We start from the raw sequence: 22,130 nt of genomic DNA on the forward strand, positions 1-22,130 counted from the left end.
GCGCTGTGCGCGCTGACGTCATCAGAAAGCGTGGGGGGGCTCGGGGGGGCTCGGGGGTGGCAGCGGAAGCTCTTCCGCTGCCACCCCCGTAAAGGGGGCGAAGATCGCTGCACAAGGGGGGGAGCGCCAGCGCTTCCCCCGGGGGCTGTCCTCATGACGGAACGGTTCCGTCATGAGCACAGCCCAACCGATGCTCATGACGGAACCGTTCCGTCATGAGCATCGAAGGGGTTAAAAAATAGATAAAAGCAAGTCCGCTGGGCAAAAGGGCTCATGGGGAGAAGTCATTAAAAAACATATTGTTGAGACGAAACAATTGATTGCATGAAGTCACCAGCGAATTTTAACGAGTTTGCCTCTTTTTGACCTATTTAATTAGTGCTTTTAATGTATGGCATTCTATGTAAATGTATAGGCTAATTTCTTTGAGCCATAGGGCAGCTTTTGCACAATTCACAGGCTTGAAATATCGCTTTCCATGTGCTTACCTTGATGTGCTTTGTGAGTGTCTTTCATCAATGCTAGCCGGCGCCTAACGTCGTACTTTTCTGCCTTTTTCTAGCTGGTTTCATTTGGAATAAGTAACGAGATGGTGGAAACTTTCAAAAATGAGAACACCTTGGCATTTAAACACCTATTTCTGAAAGGATATGACGAAAACCAGGACGATTCCTATGCCCTGTACAGACAAGCGGATGTTTATGATCACATATCATATATTGTAAACAAGGTAACCATATCTAATGCAATGTTATTTGATGCTTTCTCATTGTGAGTCATTTTTTGAAATCTGATTTGCAGACTTTTGGTCATGTTACTCTGATGTAGAAGTGAATAAAAAAAATTGCTTTTCTAAGAAAAGAACCATACGAACCAAGACATAACGTCTGTTGGCTAATTTCAAGGAGAAATATCATTGACCAGCAGCATAAATATTAATTAAGCGGGGTAATATCGAACCATGAAGGGTACTGAATCATATGTTTGTTATAATTAAAATAGCACCGGCTCCTACAAGAGGACACTTGAATATAGCGTTGGCTTGACTTTGGCCCCAGACTCGTGTGAGAGAGATGCACAGGTCTCCTTGAGTCTTTCCGCTGTGTTGCATCTGGGGGTATCCTATAGTTGTGGGGAGCACAACATCCCTCACGAACATTCTCCATTAATATGGAAACAAATGAAGGACTCTATGTTTGGAAATAGAAGGAAGTGCCAACCTTGCCTGTTACTCGCATTTACATAATGATGTCATTACAAGGAATGCCTAGGATTGGGAGGCGAATTCAAAGATCATAAACAGAAAGAAACAAAGAGGAGAAAAAAGTCACAAGTAAGTTATAAACAATACAGTGAGGCTAATGAGAGTAAGTAAGTGAAAACGGGGTCACACTTCACTTCAAGATTATTGAGCTTGTATATTATATATTGATTCTCAAGAGAACATTTGTACATTTCTTCACAATACCATCTAGTTTAGAAGCCCTCTGTGAATTGCACATACCAAATCTCCTGGGGGATTATTGGGTTGCCCTTTTTTGGGTGTGTAATAGGAACAAACATAAGGGCATGATGTAGCTTCAAATAATGATACACCGTTGAAGTTCACCCACTTGCAGTCGGGGAGGGTTCTTCACAGATTGTATGGCATCTTCCAATATAAAAGAAAAAAACACACTATTTTAGAAGTAAGATGCTGAGGAATTGATTGAGCTGAAAAACATGTCATGGTTAATAGCAAAACATTGTCTGTGAAACATTTTGTGCTCCCTTGAGATTTGAAACATGGGTTTTGAAGAGTTCTCTTATGTGGAATAAAATTTTGATTCACATATTGTCTGGGAGCTAGTTTATGTATAATGGTATTATTCCTCCTTATCTAGAACTGAGGTGGATGAGGGAGTAGTTTTAGTTTTGGTATGAAAGTTTAGCCAAATGCCAGCCTACCATTAAGACTAACAAAACTGGTCACCTTAGTGGCAAGAGCTAGCTAGCCTTATAGAAGGAGCTACTAAATTTGACATACATCTTACCAACGGATAAGATAGAAACTTTCTTGTACAAATAGATGGAAAATGGTTCTTTAGAAATAGTTCATGCCACTTCTAGTGTAATGTTATTGATCACTGCCATAAATGAGATCATTAGGGCTTATACAGGTCATGCTGTCCAGAGTCCTCCACCTCTACTTTTCATGGCCCAGAACTTCTCAAATAAATTGCAAATGGAGTTTGACTAAGTGTTTGATGGTGGAAAATGATAGCCAAGTTGGAGACAACGTCCTTCAGATACATGCATAAAGTAAGCTTCCAAGGTTTTCAGCCCTTTTGTCAATGACAGGTAGACCAGCAAAGGTACACGCACAGTCGAATGTTTCATTGAATCATTCAATAAATCAAATCACTGAAGTATATTATTTTCTCTGAAGGTTTTCCTACCTTACCAATGGCAAAGCAGGTTTCCTACCTCACCAATTGCAGAATGGTTACCCTACCTTACCAGTGGCAAAATGGGTTTCCTAACCAATCAATACAGAACATGTTTCTATTTTACAATTGACAGAACAAGTCTCCTATTTTACAATGGCAATTTATCTTAGCAAAGATTGAAAGAGTTGTCTTTCTTACCAATGGCACAAGTGTAGAGATGTGCTGTTCATGTATGTATATATATATTCACTGAAAAAACCATGGGTTTCTGGCACGTTTTAGTTAGGAATTAGCATTTAAAAAACCTTAGAAATTCACTGAAAAAACCATAGGTTTCAGGGGCGTTACAGTTAGCTGGACATTTCCCTCATACAAAACCCTAGAAATTCCCCTGTTATAGTTAGTTCAGCTAACTATAACTCGCGCCCCCGTAATGCACTGCTGATGACGTCACATATTACATCACTCATGACATGGTCAGTGACATCACTGATTACATCACTGATGACGTCATCCATGTGATAAATTAGTGCATCTTCTCACACCCTAATATAACCTTTGATACACCGACTCAAAATTTCAAACGGCCATTTTGACAACCATAGATACTCCAATACCAATAACTACACACCCACTCATTGACTTTTAGGTCTACATACATGTCCACTCACTCACCTGTACAGTCACTCATACTTACAGTCACTCTGTGCATTTATACACCTATATAGACACTCACACACCGCCAATCATCCATTGAGGTACTGACATATCTAGTCAGTCATGCAAATAATTAATCACAGTCCAATTTACTCACCTATACAGTTAAACACACTCAAGTTCACTTACTCATAAAAATACTAACAAATTCTGTGTCTTCCTGCAGAAAAACAAAAAGCACATGACACAGCCACTCCCAAAATTACACACTCTCACATATAGATAGTTATATACTCTTACGCACATATACACTGCGTTTCACACATGTAGTTACTGACACATGTACAACTGAGATATACATTCAATCACTAACACACCCATACATACACTCACCCAACCATACAGTCCATCACAGATGCACTCTTAAAACCATGCACCCACTGAATCACCCACTCACACATCTAGTCTCACACACACCCTACCCACACAAACACTCAAGCACCCATACAGATACTCAGACAACCAATCAATAACCCAGATAGACACTCATATAGCTATTCACAAAACCATGCAGCCACTTATACACCAACACACAGACACATACAGACATTCACACAGTTTAGTCACTAGTCTGCAGTAAGATACATTTAATGACTCACATATAGAGTCAGTTATACACCTAGAAAATCATCCATTCACACACTTGTACACCCACTTATTTTTCAACAGGCCTTTCCCTATATATATTAAACATATTAAAACTGTTCAGAAACACATACTCAATGGATGATGTCATCAGTGATGTCATTTGAGATGTCATCAGTGATGTCATCAGTGATGTCACTGACCATGTCATGAGTGATGTAATATGTGACGTCATCAGCAGTGCATTGCGGGGGCACGAGTTATAGTTAGCTGAACTAACTATAACAGGGGAATTTCTAGGGTTTTGTACGAGGGAAATGTCCAGCTAACTATAACGCCCCTGAAACCTATGTTTTTTTCAGTGAATTTCTAAGGTTTTTTAAATGCTAATTCATAACTATAACGTGCCTGAAACCTATGGTTTTTTCAGTGAATTTCAAAGGTTTTTAAAAGCCAATTCCTATCTTTAACTTATCTCTAAAGATATAATGAAAAGCATTCTTTTTTAAAAGTAGGGTGCACATTAGTTTTGTGGAAAAGCATCTTTGTGATTGGTTAAGAAAAAGCAGTTTCAACGTGGAGTACATATCATAGAATAAAATTTGCTCAGCTCAACCACACCTGCTACTTGCATTTGGAAGGCACTGTTGGAACTTCAAACAATCGTGAACTTTTAACCAGCACGTGTCGTTAAATGTTCAAGAAAATGTTGCAAAAAAATATCGTTAAGTTTTTAAAAAATTGATGAACTTTTAACCTGCATGTGTTGTAGAATGTTCTAGAAAGTGTGTTGATAGAATACGTTGCACTTCTGACTTCTATGTGTTGTTGAATATTAAAAAAACGGTTCATATGGAAAATTAAAAAGAAACCAATAGAGAAGTTTTTAAACCTAAAAGAATCAAGGAACTATTCTAATTTATTCTTTACATGTATTTATGTGTGCAGCAACAAAATTATAGACACAACAGCACTAGGAAGAGGAAGAAGCAGGGAGTGGGGGGAGGGGGGATATGGGCAGAATGGCACACATGCACAATTAAGTACAACACACATATAGACTAACAATGGCCAAAATGAAACACACCAACAAGGAGCACAAGTCACACAACCCGCCAACATCACACCAGTAAACGAGTATAGAAGTGAAAACCACGCTGCATTCATACAGGATGTGTACAATGGCCAGTCGTTGGTGTTGTGGGATGTCTGCGACCGTGGTCATCATGGATGAGATGCCCAGCATGTGGCACATGGTCGAGTTCACTGTGTGTTACGTTGCCAAATGGCTGCTCCTCCCTCCCACGAGCCCCCACACATTTGTACGGTGCGCTGTTGTATCTCGTGCACTCGTACGGCACACCATTGTAATGCCTATTTGCACATGTCCTGCTACATTCCAACTACACCATCACAGTGACATTTGGAGGTGGTGCATGCCACTTTACAACATCGACTGCTGCGGCTCTTGTAGCAGGCCACACCAGAACACAGAGACACACTTACCGCACTTCCTGTACACGGACATGTCCGAGACACCCCGTTCCCCTTGCCGGATAGGCACACCCCTGCACTGACCTGTGAACCCCAGACCAGCACACGCCAGTTGTGCATGCAGGAGGATGCATGCGTACCTACACGTCCTGGCTCACTGCCAATGCTGAGGTGACAGCACACTGTGATGTTGCAGGGCTCGTGCCTATCATGCTAAGACAATGACCACAGGGACACACTTACTAAGATGTGGGTTTGGGGGGCATTGGCGGTCCTGGAGTTGTTGAGACGAGTCTTCTGGCCCTCATGGGTATCCCTGTATCATGCTCATTGACTCTATGGCACCTGTGGGTGTTCTGGTGTGGCTCTTGGCTGTGTTCCCTTTCATGGTGCAGGTAGTTGTCCTGCTTAACACCAGCAGAAAGCAGGTGTAAAATCCCTGGTGCTAACGTGTCTTATCGCCGGAATTTGTTTCGCATTGCAATTGGTGTGAAAGTTGTGATGTGATTTTTCTTGTGTGCAGGACAATATACGAACTGAGCAGTGTATCTCATCAAGATCCAGTACCTGACGCACTATTCCCAATCAATATAAATACAATGAGATTTCTTAATAGATTTTGTGTGTACACTGTAAGTGCAGCCAATACCTCAGTGCAATTCAATACAGGATTTTAGTATTTAGAATAAATTGGAAAGGTGCACCTCGTGTCTTTATGCACGAGAACGGCTAGTCTCCATTTCATTATCAGCACTTTAACGGAAGTAAAGTTGAGATAAATCTAACACACTATTCAGAAGTTGGTGCAAACTGCAGATATCACCAGTATTCCAGCGATAAGTGCCCCAAAATTTAACACCATGGTGGACTCCATCAAATAACAGTAATAAGAACAAGAAAGAGTCACACAGCATTTAAGAGAACAACCAAAAACGTTATTATTTTTTTTTCAAACTTTATTTTTTATAATCATAAATATGTAAACGATAAACTATTTTCAAACTTAATTTTTTTATTAACATATATATGAACAATATACTAATAAACAACATGTAACAACAATAATACAAAACAACAAGGCGGAACACTCCTGTGGAGACCATGGATATCGACGACAGACCTGGAAAATCAGAAAGATTGTTAAAAAAAAAAAAACATGGTATTCTCAACAAAATACCACAAGAAACAAATCCGATATATAAAATGCATACAGCTAACAAAATTTTATAAGTTTAACTTACAAAAACTGTAAATGTTGCCGCTTTAAAATATTTACCGAATTTGAGGAATATTTTTTGCAGAAGGCACCACGCCCACAAAGTTTTTCTTCAGTGGTGAGGAAATTTTTTACTTTTCCCAAGGGGCAAACAAAGACCTATGCCACCTTGATCACGTGCAAGATTTGCAAAAGAGTTCTCTCACGAAGGGATCCTAACAAGAAATACTCGAACGGCACGGCAAGTATGATGAAACACCTAAGGACCCTTCATCCGAACAATCTTGCACGAGAAGAGTGCAAACAGATGAGAAACACTCCTATTCTGTATCTGTAAAAAAGAATCACAAATAAATGTATAGTAATAACTTTCAAAATTATACTATTCCATTACTGTATAAGCACATTTTATATAAATACTGACTAAGAAACGATGTCCCTGAACCACAAGTGTGACGATGGTTAAAACACTACATGCATAGTGCACACTACTTTGAAGCAGTTCATGCCCTAAAGCCTACCTCACTAAAACTCTACATGCTAACTGACTAAATGATTACAGTAGTATAAGGAGACACACTGGGTGAGTGACAGGGCGTTTGCTAGAAGAGTATGAATACTAACTAGGGAATTAAAGGTGTGAAACACAACTGTGTAGGTGATTAGAGGACTGCATCCATACTGCATAGGCATTTAAAGCAGTCCATGTGCTAAGGCCTGGCTCACTGCATGACTACTTGGGTACTGACTGAATGATTAGAGTACATCAAGGAGAGTGCCTAGGTGAATTTATAAGTGCTAGGCTTTTCGCACAGGGAATGGATTAGTACTTGGTACTGAATGGGTCACTAGAGGAGTGCAAAGGCAGTGACAAGTGCTGGACTGTATGGATACTGACTAGGAAATTGAAAGTGTGAAAGACAAGTGTCTAGGTGGTTAGAAGACTGCATGCATAGTGCATTGGGGTTTGAAGCAGTCCATGTGCTAAGGCCTGGCTCAGTGCATGAATACTTAGGCACTGAGTGAATGATTAGTGTACTGCAAAGATAGTATCTTGGTGAATTTATAAGTGTTTGGGTTTTAGCACAGTGAATGGATTAGTACATGGTGCTGAATGGGTCACTAGAGGACTGCAAAGGGAGTGACAGGGTGTTTCCTGGAAGTGTATGGATACTGACTAGGGAATTGAAGGTGTGAAAGACAATTGTGTAGGTGGTTAGAGGACTGCATGCATAGTGGATAGGGGTTTGAAGCAGTCCATATGCTAAGGCCTGGGTCACTGGATCAGTACTTGGGTACTGACTGAATGATTAGAGTACTGCAAGGAGTGTGCCTGTGTGAATTTATAAGTGGTTGCGTTTTGGCGCAGTGAATGGATTAGTACATGAAGCTGAATGGGTCACTAGAGGAGTGCAACGGGAGTGACAGGGTGTTTGCTGGAAGTGAATGGATACTGACTGGGGAACTGAAGGTGTGAAAGACAAGTGTGTAGGTGGTTAGAGGACTGCATGCATAGTGGATAGGGGTTTGAAGAAGTCCATGTGCTAAGACCTGGCTCAGTGCATGAATACTTAGGCAGTGACTGAATCATTAGAGTACTGGAAAGAGAGTGTCTTTGTGAATTTATAAGTGTTTGGGTTTTGGCACAGTGAATGGATTAGTACATGCTGTTGAATGGGTCTCTAGAGGACTGCAAAGGAAGTGACAGGGTGTTTCCTGGAAGTGTATGGATACTGACTAGGGAATTGAAGGTGTAAAAGACAAGTATATAGTATGTTAGAATACTACATGCATACTGTATAGACATTTGAAGCAATCTATTTGGTACTTAGAAACTGACTAAATAATCAGACTACTTCTAGGACAGTGCTTAGGTAAAACCTTTAAATGTTCAGTTCTGCCACAGTGAACAGAATAGTACATGGTACTGCACCTTAGTGTCAAACCCTGACTCATTTTATCAATGCATAAGCAAAGACTACCTTCTAATGCTACTAAAACTTGACAACATGACAGGTTTTAAAAGAATTATCTGCTAAAACATACACAATGTTACCAAATGCTTCTCTCACAGTGCTTCCCAAATGCACACAGACTCACAGTGTGATTCTAGACAACAACCACTATACCTAGGAGTTTACCAAAAATCATTCACTACTGTGGAAGTGGTAAGGGAACTGCACATAATCTTCATATTTCAGGACTGCACTTTTATGTCAAAGCCTGACTCATTTAATCAAAGCATAAGCAAAGACTGGCTTCTAATGCTACTAAAACTTGACAAAATGACCGGTTTTAAAACAGTTATCTGGCAGTAAATAGACGATGTTACCAAATGCTACTCCCACAATCCTTACCCAAATGCACACAGACTCACAGTGTGATTTTAGACAAGCAACACTATCCTAGGAGTTTACCAAAACTCATTCACTAGTCTGGAAGAGTTAATGGTACTGCACACAATCTACATATTTAAGTACAGCACATCAGGGTTAAAGCATGACTCATTTAATCAACACATAAGCAAAGACTGGATTCTAATGCTACTAAAACTTCACAACATGACAGGTTTTAAAACAGTTATCTGTCAGCAAATACATGATGTTACAAAATGCTTCTCTCACAGTGATCCCAAATACACACTAACTCACAGTGTGATTCTAGACAAGCACCACTATCCCTAGGAGTTTACCAAAACTCATTCACTATAGTTCAAGTGGTAAGGGAACTGCACACAATCTACATATTTCACGACTGCAATTTACTGTCAATGCCTGACTCATTTAATGAAAGCAAAAGCCATAACTGTCTTCTAATGCTACTAAAACTTGACAACATGACATGTTTTAAAACAGTTATCTGTCAGCAAATACACGATGTTACCAAACACTTCTCTCACATTGGTTCCCAAATGCACACAGACTCAGAGTGTGATTCTAGACAAGCACCACTATCCCTAGGAGTTTACAAAAAATCATTCACTACTGTGAAAGTGGTAAGGGAACTGCATACAATCTTCATATTTCAGGACTGCACTTTTGTGTCAATGCCTGACTTATTTAATCAACGCATAAGCAATGACTGGCTTCTAATGCTACTAAAACTTGACAACATGACAGGTTTTAAAATAGTTATCTGTCAGCAAATACACGATGTTACCAAATGCTTCTCTCACAGTGGTTCCCAAATGCACACAGACTCACAGTGTGATTCTAGACAACAACCACTATACCTAGGAGTTTACCAAAAATCATTCACTACTGTGAAAGTGGTAAGGGAACTGCACACAATCTTCATATTTCAGGACTGCACTTTTGTGTCAAAACCTGACTCATTTAATCAAAGCATAACCAAAGACTGGCTTCTAATGCTAATAAAACTTGACAACATGACCAGTTTTAAAACAGTTATCTGTCAGCAAATACACGATGTTATCAAATGCTTCTCTCACAATCCTTACCCAAATGCACACAGACTCACAGTGTGATTTTAGACAATCAACACTATCCTAGGAGTTTACCAAAACTCATTCACTAGTCTAGAAGAGTTAATGGTACTGAACACAATCTACATATTTAAGTACAGCACATCAGTGTCAAAGCATGACTCAAGTCAAGTCAAATAAGCTTTAATTCGGTTTGTATGAATACAACCATATAAGCTGAGCAAAGTAAAATACATAAAATATCATGACATATAATTCAACAAAATCAAGGACAGATAGTTATTCCTATACAAGCCCTAACTTGCACTGAATGGTGAGACATAATTAAAGCATCCGTATATATACATGTTTAGAAATGGATAAGACATTATAATATTGGGTCATTAAAACCAATTTTGTCAGTAGTTATCACCATATAGGTGGAGGAGACACTTGACACGGTAAAGTGACATGTACAGCTACCTAGCAGTAATAAACTTACTAATACATAGTCAGTTATGAGCTATATAAAACACAATTTCCTAACCATAGAGCATTTGTTTCACTCCACAATAGGTGGCGACATCTTGTGCTGACAGAATAAACTAGGTATATGTGCGACATAGGTTGCTAACATAAAGTGGCTTGTGCATAGCAAAAATGAGTTCAACTCGTAATAATAAAGTGACTTAGGCATATATATAAAATAGATTATTATCATGAAATGACTTATACATAACTATAACATCAGAGCAAGGCACAGTTGACAGCATCAAATAATTATAGATTTCCTAGCAGCTCTGCATTTTAAAATGTATAGTGCTACATGGAAACAAATATCCCAGCTCTGAAGAGAACAGAGTAGATTCATGGCATCTGCTGTTAAACGGATGTTATATTTTAAAAGGATCGGTTTCAGATAAAATTTCCTCAGAAATGTATAAAATTTACAAAATAACAGAAAATGGCAACAACTTTGTTTGGAAATATTGTCACACGGGCATTCTTCACTAGAACCAGCCCCAATCACAGGGAATGATACGAGATGGTGTACGATGCCCAACCTTAAACGTACAAGAACAAATCGGTGCGATTTCCTGGTTACTTCCACCAAATATGACTGGAGACCTTTTTTTAGATTAAGCTGCCTATAAAACACAGAAGTCTTTTGAGTCTTAATCAGCTTATTCCTTTCTTCTGTTTTATAAAGAAGGAATGTGTCTTTAATTTCCTTCTTAGAAGGTAATATATCACAGACTGAATCTTTAGAGATCTTAATTCCGAATAAGATATTATACCAGAAAATAATATAATTCAGCCACTGAATACGGAGATGGAAGTCCAGCTTAAGACAGTCCTTAATTACAGACTGTGTGAACTCAGTTTCCTTTTTGTTCCATATTGAACGCCATAATAATAAAGGGCGTAAAGCAGCCAAATCTGATAAATAGTTAAGGCCAGTTTCTTGATGAATTAAATCAGATGAGGCTGCAACTGGGACACATAGCAGACGTTTAAGGAAGGTATTTTCGTTTATTTGCAATTGGACCATCGGAGAATGGCCCCATAAACCAGCTCCATATAGGGCCGAAGAAACGCATCTTGCGTTGTATATGGTTACCATATCTTTTATTCTGTAATCCCCTATTTTTGAGGCAAAACGGAAAATGCCATTAGAATTTCTAGTCATTTTGTGGCCAATATTTCCTTGCTCGTTAGACCATTTGCCATTAGCATCAAAACTGATGCCTAAATAACAAAAGGTGTCAACCGCTTTAATCTTCGAGCCTTCAAGAAAAAAGGGCCGCGATGATTTGGATTTTCGCCCACATATCATGGTAAAAGTTTTTAGTTTATTAATCAGCAATTTCCTGTCATTAATAAAAACAGTAAAAGCATCAATTAAACGTTGTAAACCCAGAGGGGTGCGTGAAATTAGGACGGCATCGTCCGCATATAACAATACGGACACAAGAGTATTATCTATTTTGGGGGCATCAGCAGGGGTATTATTTAAAACCTCGGCAATTTGATTTATAAAAAGGGAAAATAAAAGGGGAGCCAATACACACCCTTGTCTGATGCCTCTTCGCACTGTAAAAAAAGGGGTTCGCTTACCCATGGGTCCATAACGTACACTACAAGAGAGTTTCTCATATATCCTAGCTAGGAAAAACACAATCTCCTTTGGGGCCCCTGATTCAAGTAATACTGACCAAAGGAGCGAATGGTCCACTAGTTCGAACGCACTGCTCAAATCAGCGAAACATAAAAACAAATTTCCCCCTTTTACCACTGTATATTTATTGATAAGTAGTTCCAAATTAACACATTGTTCTATGGTCCCAATGCCCTTCCTAAAACCGTATTGAACTGGAGTCAGTATGTTGGATTCTTCGGCCCATATTTCCAATCTTTTTAAAAGCACCCTACTTAACACTTTTATTGAAATAGGGCGATAGTTGCATGCTTCAGAGCGCGAACCCTTTTTATAAAGTGGAACAATTAAAGATTCGGCCCAAGATAATGGAAAATTTCCTATAGCAGCAGCATTAAAATTCCTTGCAAGGATTGGTGCCCAGAGATCCATTTCATCCTTATATAGATCAATCGGAACACCATCCGGGCCGGGAGCCTTTCCCCCTTTGCTATTTAACAGTCCTTCACGCACCTCCTCAACGCTAATTGTTAGTGGTAGTAGGGGCCATGTAAAATTATTTGTTAAAAGAGGAAAAGTTAAAACGATCTTTTCTGGATGAAAAATGTTTGAAAAGTGTGACTCATTTAATCAACGCATAGGCAAAGACTGGATTCTAATGCTACTAAAACTTCACAACATGACAGATTTTAAAAAGTTATCTGTCAGCAAATACATGATGTCACGAAATGCTTCTCTCATACTGGTCCCAACTACACACTAACTCACACTGTGATTCTAGACAAGCACCACTATCCCTATTAGTTTACAAAAACTCATTCACTACAGTGCAACTGGTAACGGAACTGCACACAATCTACATATTTCAGGACTGCACTTTTCTGTCAAAGCCTGACTCATTTAATCAAATCATAAGCCTTAACTGTCTTCTAATGCTAAAAAAACTTCACAACATGACAAGTTAAAACAGTTGTCTGTCAGCAAATACACAATGTTACCAAATGCTTCTCTCACAGTGGTTCCCAAATGCACACAGACTCACAGTGTGATTCTAGACAACAACCACTATACCTAGGAGTTTACCAAAAATCATTCACTACTGTGAAATTGGTAAGGGAACTGCACACAATCTTCATATTTCAGGACTGCACTTTTGTGTCAAAACCTGACTCATTTAATCAAAGCATAAGCAAAGACTGTCTTCTAATGCTAATAAAATTTGACAACATGACCAGTTTTAAAACAGTTATCTGTCAGCAAATACACAATGTTATCAAATGCTTCTCTCACAATCCTTACCCAAATGCACACAGACTCACAGTGTGATTTTAGACAATCAACACTATCCTAGGAGTTTACCAAAACTCATTCACTAGTCTAGAAGAGTTAATGGTACTGAACACAATCTACATATTTAAGTACAGCACATCAGTGTCAAAGCATGACTCATTTAATCAACGCATAAGCAAAGACTGGATTCTAATGCTACTAAAACTTCACAACATGACAGATTTTAAAAAGTTATCTGTCAGCAAATACATGATGTCACCAAATGCTTCTCTCATACTGGTCCCAAATACACACTAACTCACACTGTGATTCTAGAAAAGCACCACTATCCCTATTAGTTTACCAAAACTCATTCACTACAGTGCAACTGGTAACGGAACTGCACACAATCTACATATTTCAGGACTGCACTTTTCTGTTAAAGCCTGACTCATTTAATCAAATCATAAGCCTTAACTGTCTTCTAATGCTAAAAAAACTTCACAACATGACAAGTTAAAACAGTTATCTGTCAGCAAATACACAATGTTACCAAATGCTTCTCTCACAGTGGTTCCAAAATGCGCACAGACTCACTGTGTGATTCTAGACAAACAACACTATCCCTTGCACTATACCAAAACACATTTCTTCATCTAGAAGTAGTACTACATTTTAGTATAGAAACATAACATAACTCATCTCACAAATTCATAAACAATGACTAGTTTCTAATTCTACCAAAATATAAAAACAACACAGTTATCTGTCTGCAAACACATGAAAAACACAAATGCTTATCACAAAATGGTTTCTACATGCACACACACTGTCAACAAGATTGTAGAGAAAAAAAGTACTCCCTACACTTTAGCAGGAGAAATACATTAGTCTGATTAAAATCAAAATAGTCTACATACATCCCCTCACAATTAAATAACTCATCTTTCAAGTTCTTTTGTAGATTAAGAAGTATATCAGTCACTCACCATATTTTCTTTTACAGAATCTCTGCACTGGGCACCTCTCAGCAAAAACAAAGAATGGAAAAGTTTCCCTTTCATTTTCCACACATATACATGTAAACATCAAATCACAATCCTTCACACATAAACTCAAAAGCAAACACACATTCCTATTGGTTAAACATTTCAACCCTTTCCAACTGAAATACATTTCAACCCTTCCCCGAATCTGCCTTCTGCCTGTTACCATAGAAACAGCTCATGGAACACTGCACTGAGCTCACAGGTCACAAGTTCAGCACACAATGTTACTAAACAAGACAGGAAGTGTGCTTGACTTTTCAACATATGAGCTTATCATATATAATGTTCCTTACAATCTGTTTTTGTTAACCAATAAGAATCATACCTTTAAAAAACAGAAATATACACCCTACCTTTCAGTGTAGGAAGTAGTCATACTACCAATGATTTCTTGTCTTTTTTCAAAAAACATTGCCATGGATCAGTGCACCCAACGCGTGAGAATCCGTGCACCCAACGCGATAGGATGCGCGCACCGTGCGCGCATTTCGCCATTTAAAAAAAAAAAAAAAAGGGGACCCCCAAGCACCTCTAGAGGGTCAGAGTATTTCCACTCTGCCCCCTTTATATGTTTTACACACTTCTTCCCCTTGCTTCTTCAGCCTCGCTTCTATCGAGGCAGAAAATGGCTGCCAACAGTTCCTGGTTTCGAATGTAGAGAGACACTCGACAGCCAATTAGCATTCAGCGCGCGATCGGGAGGGTGCGCGCTCAGTTTGAAGAGGGTGCGTGTAGGGTGCGCGGGTCCTCCGCGGCCATAGATATTTATGTACTTTTAACTCAAATTTTCTCAGGAACTACTGAACGGATTCACACCATATATGCAAAAGCCACGAGTCCGAACTGAGGACTACCTCTTTGCCAAATGTGGTGTAATTCCGTTCAGCGGTTCGGGCTGTAGCTGCGACAACAGATCCTATGGGAAATTGCATGGGGATAACGCGTTTTGGGACCCCCCTTTTTTCTCAGCCCCCGCTTGATGAATCACCACAAAACATTTAGGGTGGGAGCGGAGCGGAGCTGGCCAAAAGTTTGGAAAATTTTGCAAGGATTCGTCAACCGGCGCCCGACTTATTGGGAATAGAATGTTTCAGATTTCCTATGGAAAATAGGTCCTAACTATACCTACTGGCGACCGCCAGTAGGTAATATATCTATATATATATATATATATATATATATATATATATATATATATATATAGATCTATTACCTACTGGCGGTCGCCAGTAGGTAGATATAGTTAGGACCTATTCTCCATAGGAAATCCACAACATTCTATTTGGAATAACGTTGGCGCCGATTGACAAATCGTCGCAAAATTTTCCAAACTTTTGGCCAGCTCCAGTCCGCTCCTATCCTGAAAATTTCACGGTGATTCATCAAGCTATATATATATATATTATCTACTGGCGGTCGCCAGTAGATAGTTATAGTTAGGACCGAGTTCCCATAGGAAATCTGAAAATTCTATTTTGAATAACTTTGGCGCCGGTTGACTTATCTTCGTGAAATTTTCAAAACTAATGGGGCGCTCCCCTCAGCTCCTACCCTGAAAGTCTCGGGGTGATTCGTCAAGCGGGGGCTGAGAAAAAAGGAGGGTCTCAAAACGCGTTTTCCCCATGCATTTTCCCATAGGACCTTTAGTCGAAGGTACATCCCGAACGGCTGAACAGAATTACTTGAAATTTGGCAAAGAGGTAGTCCTCAGGTCAGGCATGTGCCTTTTGCATATATGGTGTCAATCTGTTCAGTAGTTCCTGAGAAAATTGCAGTTAAAAGTACATAAATATCTATATGCGCGCACGGTGCGCGCACGGTGCGCGCACCAAATGTCCGCGAGCGTAATTCTGATTGGTGGTTAGATGTCAGTCAACATTCCAATCAGTCGAAATCAGGAAGTGTCGGACGCCATTTTGTGTGTGACAGTGAAAAAGAAAGGTGGAGAACTTGAAAAGGGGGCAGGGTAGAGCGTTCCTGACCCTCTAGCCTTTGTCAGGGGGTCCCTGAAGGACCCCGAAGGGTGAAAAAACCATTTTATTTTTTTTCAAAAAATCGCGACCGCAATCCACTGCTGATGACATCACATATTACATCACTCATGACATGGTCAGTGACATCAGTCATGACATCACTGATGACATCTCAAATGACTCACTTATAGAGTCAGTTACGCACCTAGAAAATCATCCATTCACACACTTGTACAGCCACTCATTCTTCCACAGGCCTTTCCCTATATATATTATACATATTTAAACTTTACAGAAACACACACTCACTGGATGACGTCATCAGTGATGTAATATGTGACGTCATCAGCAGTGGATTGCGGTCGCGCGAGTTATAGTTAGCTGAACTAACTATAACGGGGGAATTTCAATGGTTTTTTACGAGTGAAATGTCCAGCTAACTATAACATGTGTGAAACCTATGGTTTTTTCAGTGAATTTGCAAGGTTTTTTAAATGCTAATACCTAACTATAACGTGTGTGAAACCTATGGTTTTTTAGTGAATATATATATATATACACCTGTATATAAATAAACCTCCTATCGGGCCAGCACGAACTTCTATAAACCGTACAATGACTTTAGTATTGTATAGAATTTTATGTAATTTTATGAAGAATTTTAACATGTGTGAAATTTGGATATTGTAAATATTGGTGTATATATATTGCTTATTTATGTATTTATATATTTATATATTATATACTTATTTATATATTTATATATTTATGTTTATATTTATGTAGACGCAATTTTGCACCATATATTTGCGATATATGTTCGAGTACCACACCAGTGTTTCATAGGTGAATCACATGCATATTCACCCATGTATATTTCCAATCTGCCAGTACTAAATACTATTCAGGATTAGTTCAGAGCAAAATCAATGTATAAATGACACAATACCCAAAAGGAAAATACTTCCAATAGTGACATCAGTGAAACTAAGAATAATTTTCATACATATACAAATTTGTAGAACCAAAGAAAAAATTCGAATTTTGTATTTTATGTTTATTATTATTATTTTTATTTTTAATTCTACACATGCACTGACACATTTTACTTTTCACTAGAATAATACTTTATAGCACCATTTGCACAATTGTAATCACTGGGCTTTTTATTTCGAATTATTGGCATTATTTACGATGAAGTATTCTGACAAATGGTAGGCCTTTGATGATGTTTCAATAATGAAAACCGCATTTATGCAATTATTAATTAAAAAGCTATTAAGATATATAGATATAATTGTCTTCAAAGTGAAAAATAATTGTTGAACAGTTGAAATATCAAAAAAACGCATTATTCTTGATGCAGTATTCTGACAAATGGTAGGCCTTTGATGATGTTTCAAAAATGTAAACCGCATTTATGCAATTATTAATCAACAAGTTACTAAGATATATAAATACAATTGTCTTTAAGGTGAAAAATAATTGTTGAACTGTTGGAATATCAAAAAAACGCAAAAACGTAGTATCAATGCCAGTTAATGAATTTGCGAAAATGATGAAGTTAAATACCTCTTCTCTGCCCATTGATTCGTGCGAACCAATCACGGAGCACGTTGCAAGTTTAAAAGTGTCTTTGCCGCTAAACACCGTTACCATGTGATCAAGACTCGCAGGAGTTGAAACGCGTTATGGTGGCATCTAAATAAAAAACAATTATTGGCACTATTCCGTGGTCCGTGTCCCTGTGTTGCTGCGAAGAAAGCATAGACGCTGTGGAAATCGTGAGATATATATATATATATATATATATATATATATATATGCACCAAAAGTTCCCACGTTACTGGAGCCCAAGATCCTACAGAGCGGCCTCACAAAGAATGGGCACGGGGCAGCCCATCAATACATCTCTGTCACCAAAAAGTAGTGAGGCCCTTTGCTGCAAAAGCCGTTTATTTTCAGGTACAGCAGCGCCTTTTACATCTTCCATCCCATCTTCTAACGTTTCGGCTAACTGCCTTGCTCACAGAAGGAAATATATATATATATATTCACTGAAAAAAACACAGGTTTCAGGGATGTTATAGTAGATTGGACATTTCACTTGTACAAAACCAGAGAAATTTGGCTGGTATAGTTATTTGAGCTAACTCGCACCCCCGCAATGCACTACTGATAACATCACATATTACATCGCTCATGACATAGTCAGTGACATCACTGATGACATCACTGATATCATCTCAAATGACATCACTGATGACATCATCCAGTGACTGTGTGTTTCTGTAAAGTTGAATTATGTTTTATATATATATATATGCCAAGGTGTTTTGAAGAATGAGTGGGTGTATGAGTGTTTGTATGGATGATTTAGTACGTGACAGAGTGTATAAGTGAGTGATTTTACTGAATACATGAGTTAGTGACTAAACTGTGTGAATGTCTGTATCAGTGTGTCAGTTGGTGTGTAAGCAGCTGCATGGGTTGGTCAGTAGCTACATGAGTGTCTATATGGGTCTGAGTATGTGTATTGGTGCCTAAGTGTGTGTTGTTTGACTCTGTGCATAGATGTGTGAGTGGGTGATTCACTGGGTGAATGGATTCAAGAGTGTGTCTGTGAAGGGCTGTATGGGTGGGTGAGTGTGTGTATGGCTGTGTTGGTGAGTGTTTAGATGTCTCAGTGGTTCATGTGTGAGTAACTACATATGTGAAAGGCAGTATATATGAGTGTTGGACTTTATAAATGACTATATGTGAGAGAGAGGGATTGTGAGAGTGGCTGTATGGATGAATGTGTGCTTGTGTCAGTGATTGTATAAGAGAGTAAGTATGTGTTAGTATCTGTATGAATAAGTTAGGTGGTGTGTGTATAACTGTGTAGGTGAGTAAATGGGACTGTGATTGACTCTTTGAATGACAGACTATGTGTGTGATTAACTCTATGGGTGAGTGAGTGTCTGTATAGGTGTATGAATACATATGATAGTGCTCTATTGATATGTGTCTGCATGTATGAGTGACTGTATGGGTGAATGAGTGGATGTGTGTGTAGACCTAGGAATCAGTGAGCGGGTATGTAGTAACGGGTATTGGTGTGTCTATCGTTTCAAAAATGGTAGTCTGTATTTTAGAGTGTGTGTATCAAAGTTATATTAGGGTATGAGGAGGTGCATCAGATCATCATGTGGAAGATGTCATCAGTGATGTCATCAGTAATGTCACAGACCTTGTCATGAGTGATGTAATATGTGACGTCATCAGCAGTGCATTGCAGGGTCGCCAATTATAGTTAGCTCAACTAACTATAACAGCCGAATTTCTCTGATTTTGTACAAGTGAAATGTCTAACTAACTATAACGTCCCCAAAACCTGTGTTTTTTTCAGTGATTTTTTAAGGTTTTGAAAATGCTAATCCCTAACTATAAGTCCCTGAAACCAGACGTTTTTTTTCAGTGATTTTCTAAGGTTTTTAAAATGCTAATCCCTAACTATAGTGTCCCTGATACCTCTGGGTTTTTCAGTGAATTTCTAAGGTGTTTTAAATGCTAATTTCTAACTATGCCTACATTGGTAGGATATGTGCAGAAAGAGGAAGAAAGGTGCAGAAAGAAGCAAGAGAAGTGCAGAAGGAGGCAAGAGAGGTGCAGAAAGAGGAAGAAAGATACAGAAAGAAGCAAGTGATGTGCAGAAACAACCAACAGATGTCTTAAACCTCAATTTTCTCTTGAAGGTCCACTATTAATCGACTGCTCAGAATGTTAGGCCCACCAAATATAAAACAGCAATCCTAAGCATATCACTGTTGTAAGTCTGGCCAAGCTTGTGAAGGTATGCATGGGTGTCTATGCTTTTACCTAGTGACATGTTAAAAGAAAATAAACATATAGACATTTGAATACCTGTGTTTCAAACAGCATACTCTGTAAATTTGTGTAAAAAAGGTGTATGCATTTCTTTATGTTCACAGTACAGGGCACATGGGTATTCAATAGTATATTTGAGGGGCTCTATAACACATATATACATAAGACATGTCTGCCTGTGCAACCGAATCACAGAGCAGAACTGAGAAGAATTGACCACTTATAAGAGAAGTTAGCTACTTTTTAAGCTACCATCTTCTGATGCATAACACAAGTAAGAATACATATACAAGTAGACATATACTTTCATCATGGTGGCATGCAGACCTTTAAACTTGCACTTCTCATTTGAGTACAGAAAGAGGCGAGAGAAGTCCAGGAAGAAGCAAGAGAGTTGCAGAAAGAGGCAAAAGAGGTGCAGAAAGAGAGAACAGGGGTGCAGACAGAGGCAAGAGAGGTGCAGAAAGGGGTAGGAGGGGTACAGAAAGAGGCAAGAGGGGTGCAGAAATTTACAAGAGAGGTACAGAAAGAAGCAAGAGCAGTATAGAAAGAACCAACAGAGGTGCAGAAGGAGGCAAGAGGGGTGCAGAAATAGGCAAGAGAAGTACAAAAAGAAGCAACAGAGGTGCAGAAGGAGACAAGAGAACTGCAGAAAGAGGCAATAGAGTTGCAGAAACAGGCAAAAGAGGTTCAGAAAAAGGGAACAGGGGTACAGAAAGAGGCAAAAGGGGTGCAGAAAGAGGGAAGAAGGGTGCAGAAAGAGATAAGAGGAGTGCAGAAAGAGCAAGAGAAGTGCAGAAAAAAGCAAAAGAAGTGCAGAAAGAGGCAAGAGGGGTGCAGAAACAGGCAAGTGAGGTGCAGAAAAAGGGAACTGGGGTGCATAAAGAGGCAAGAGAGGTACAGAAAGAAGGAAGGAAGAAGGGTGCAGAAAGAGGCAAGAGGGGTGCAGAAACAGGCAAGTGAGGTGCAGAAAAAGGGAACTGGGGTGCATAAAGAGACAAGAGAGGTACAGAAAGAAGGAAGGAAGAAGGGTGCAGAAAGAAGCAAGAGGGGTGCAGAAACAGGTAAAAGAGGTGCACAAAGAGGGAACAGGGGTGCACACAGAGGCAAGAGAGGTGCAGAAAGAACCAACAGAGGTGCAGAAAGAGGCAAGAGGGATGCAGAAATGTGCAAGAGAGTAGTAGACAGAAGCATCCCCAAACCTTCAAGACAGGAGCTGACCAGAGTGAAGCATTAGTTTTGAAAATCAATGCCAAAGATAAGAAAAAACGCTTTTTGAATAGAAACAAGGTCCTAACTATAATATATCTATCTATCTATCTATCTATCTATCTATCTATCTATCTATCTATCTATCTATATATATATCTATATATATATATATATATATACATATATTTATTTATATATTCACTCCACCAATTCCGGTCAGGATGAGACAAGACTGTCACACGGGCGGTCTGAGTTCGGGCTACCGGAGGTCCCAATTATGCATTCCAAAATTCTCCACTTTTATGCAGAAAGTACTTGGACAGTCCAATATGCTGAATTAAGTTTTTAATGGCAGGAAAAACTACGTGTTTCGGCTTGCGCCTTGCTCATGCTACTAGTTGCACAATCAACCACTTGTGATTTAACCACCTCCTATTTACAGAAAATAGAAAAAGGACTAGCACCCTTATAGTGTATATACACCAATAATGTCAACAATGGCTTTCATTTTGTAACGTTCTTTCCATATATAATACATGGTAAAAATGTACACATTTAAAAAAATTTAAACATGTGGTGGCACTCTATTTACACCAAAATAAAACACCCATATTGTAGTTTCATTATGACCTCCACTGGTAAAGATGATACAATGATTGATCCATCTCAAAACAGCAAATTTATGCAGCGGGCAATGCTCCGAGTGTTACGTCCTTTAAAAATATATAAATTGA

The 22,130-nt window shown here is 38.9% G+C and overlaps 1 protein-coding gene across 1 annotated transcript in view; it reads left to right on the plus strand.

The window, feature by feature from the left end:
- Window positions 1-22,130, plus strand: part of MCOLN3 (mucolipin TRP cation channel 3) — a 589,861-nt gene that overhangs the window by 213,927 nt on the left and 353,804 nt on the right. The window contains exon 3 of the mRNA XM_085602079.1: window positions 563-730. Within this exon, the coding sequence (XP_085458205.1) occupies window positions 563-730 (168 nt within the window). The remainder of the gene's footprint in view (window positions 1-562; window positions 731-22,130) is intronic.

This window comes from Triturus cristatus, chromosome 4_2, assembly GCF_964204655.1.
Source record: "Triturus cristatus chromosome 4_2, aTriCri1.1, whole genome shotgun sequence".
NCBI lineage: Eukaryota > Metazoa > Chordata > Amphibia > Caudata > Salamandridae > Triturus > Triturus cristatus.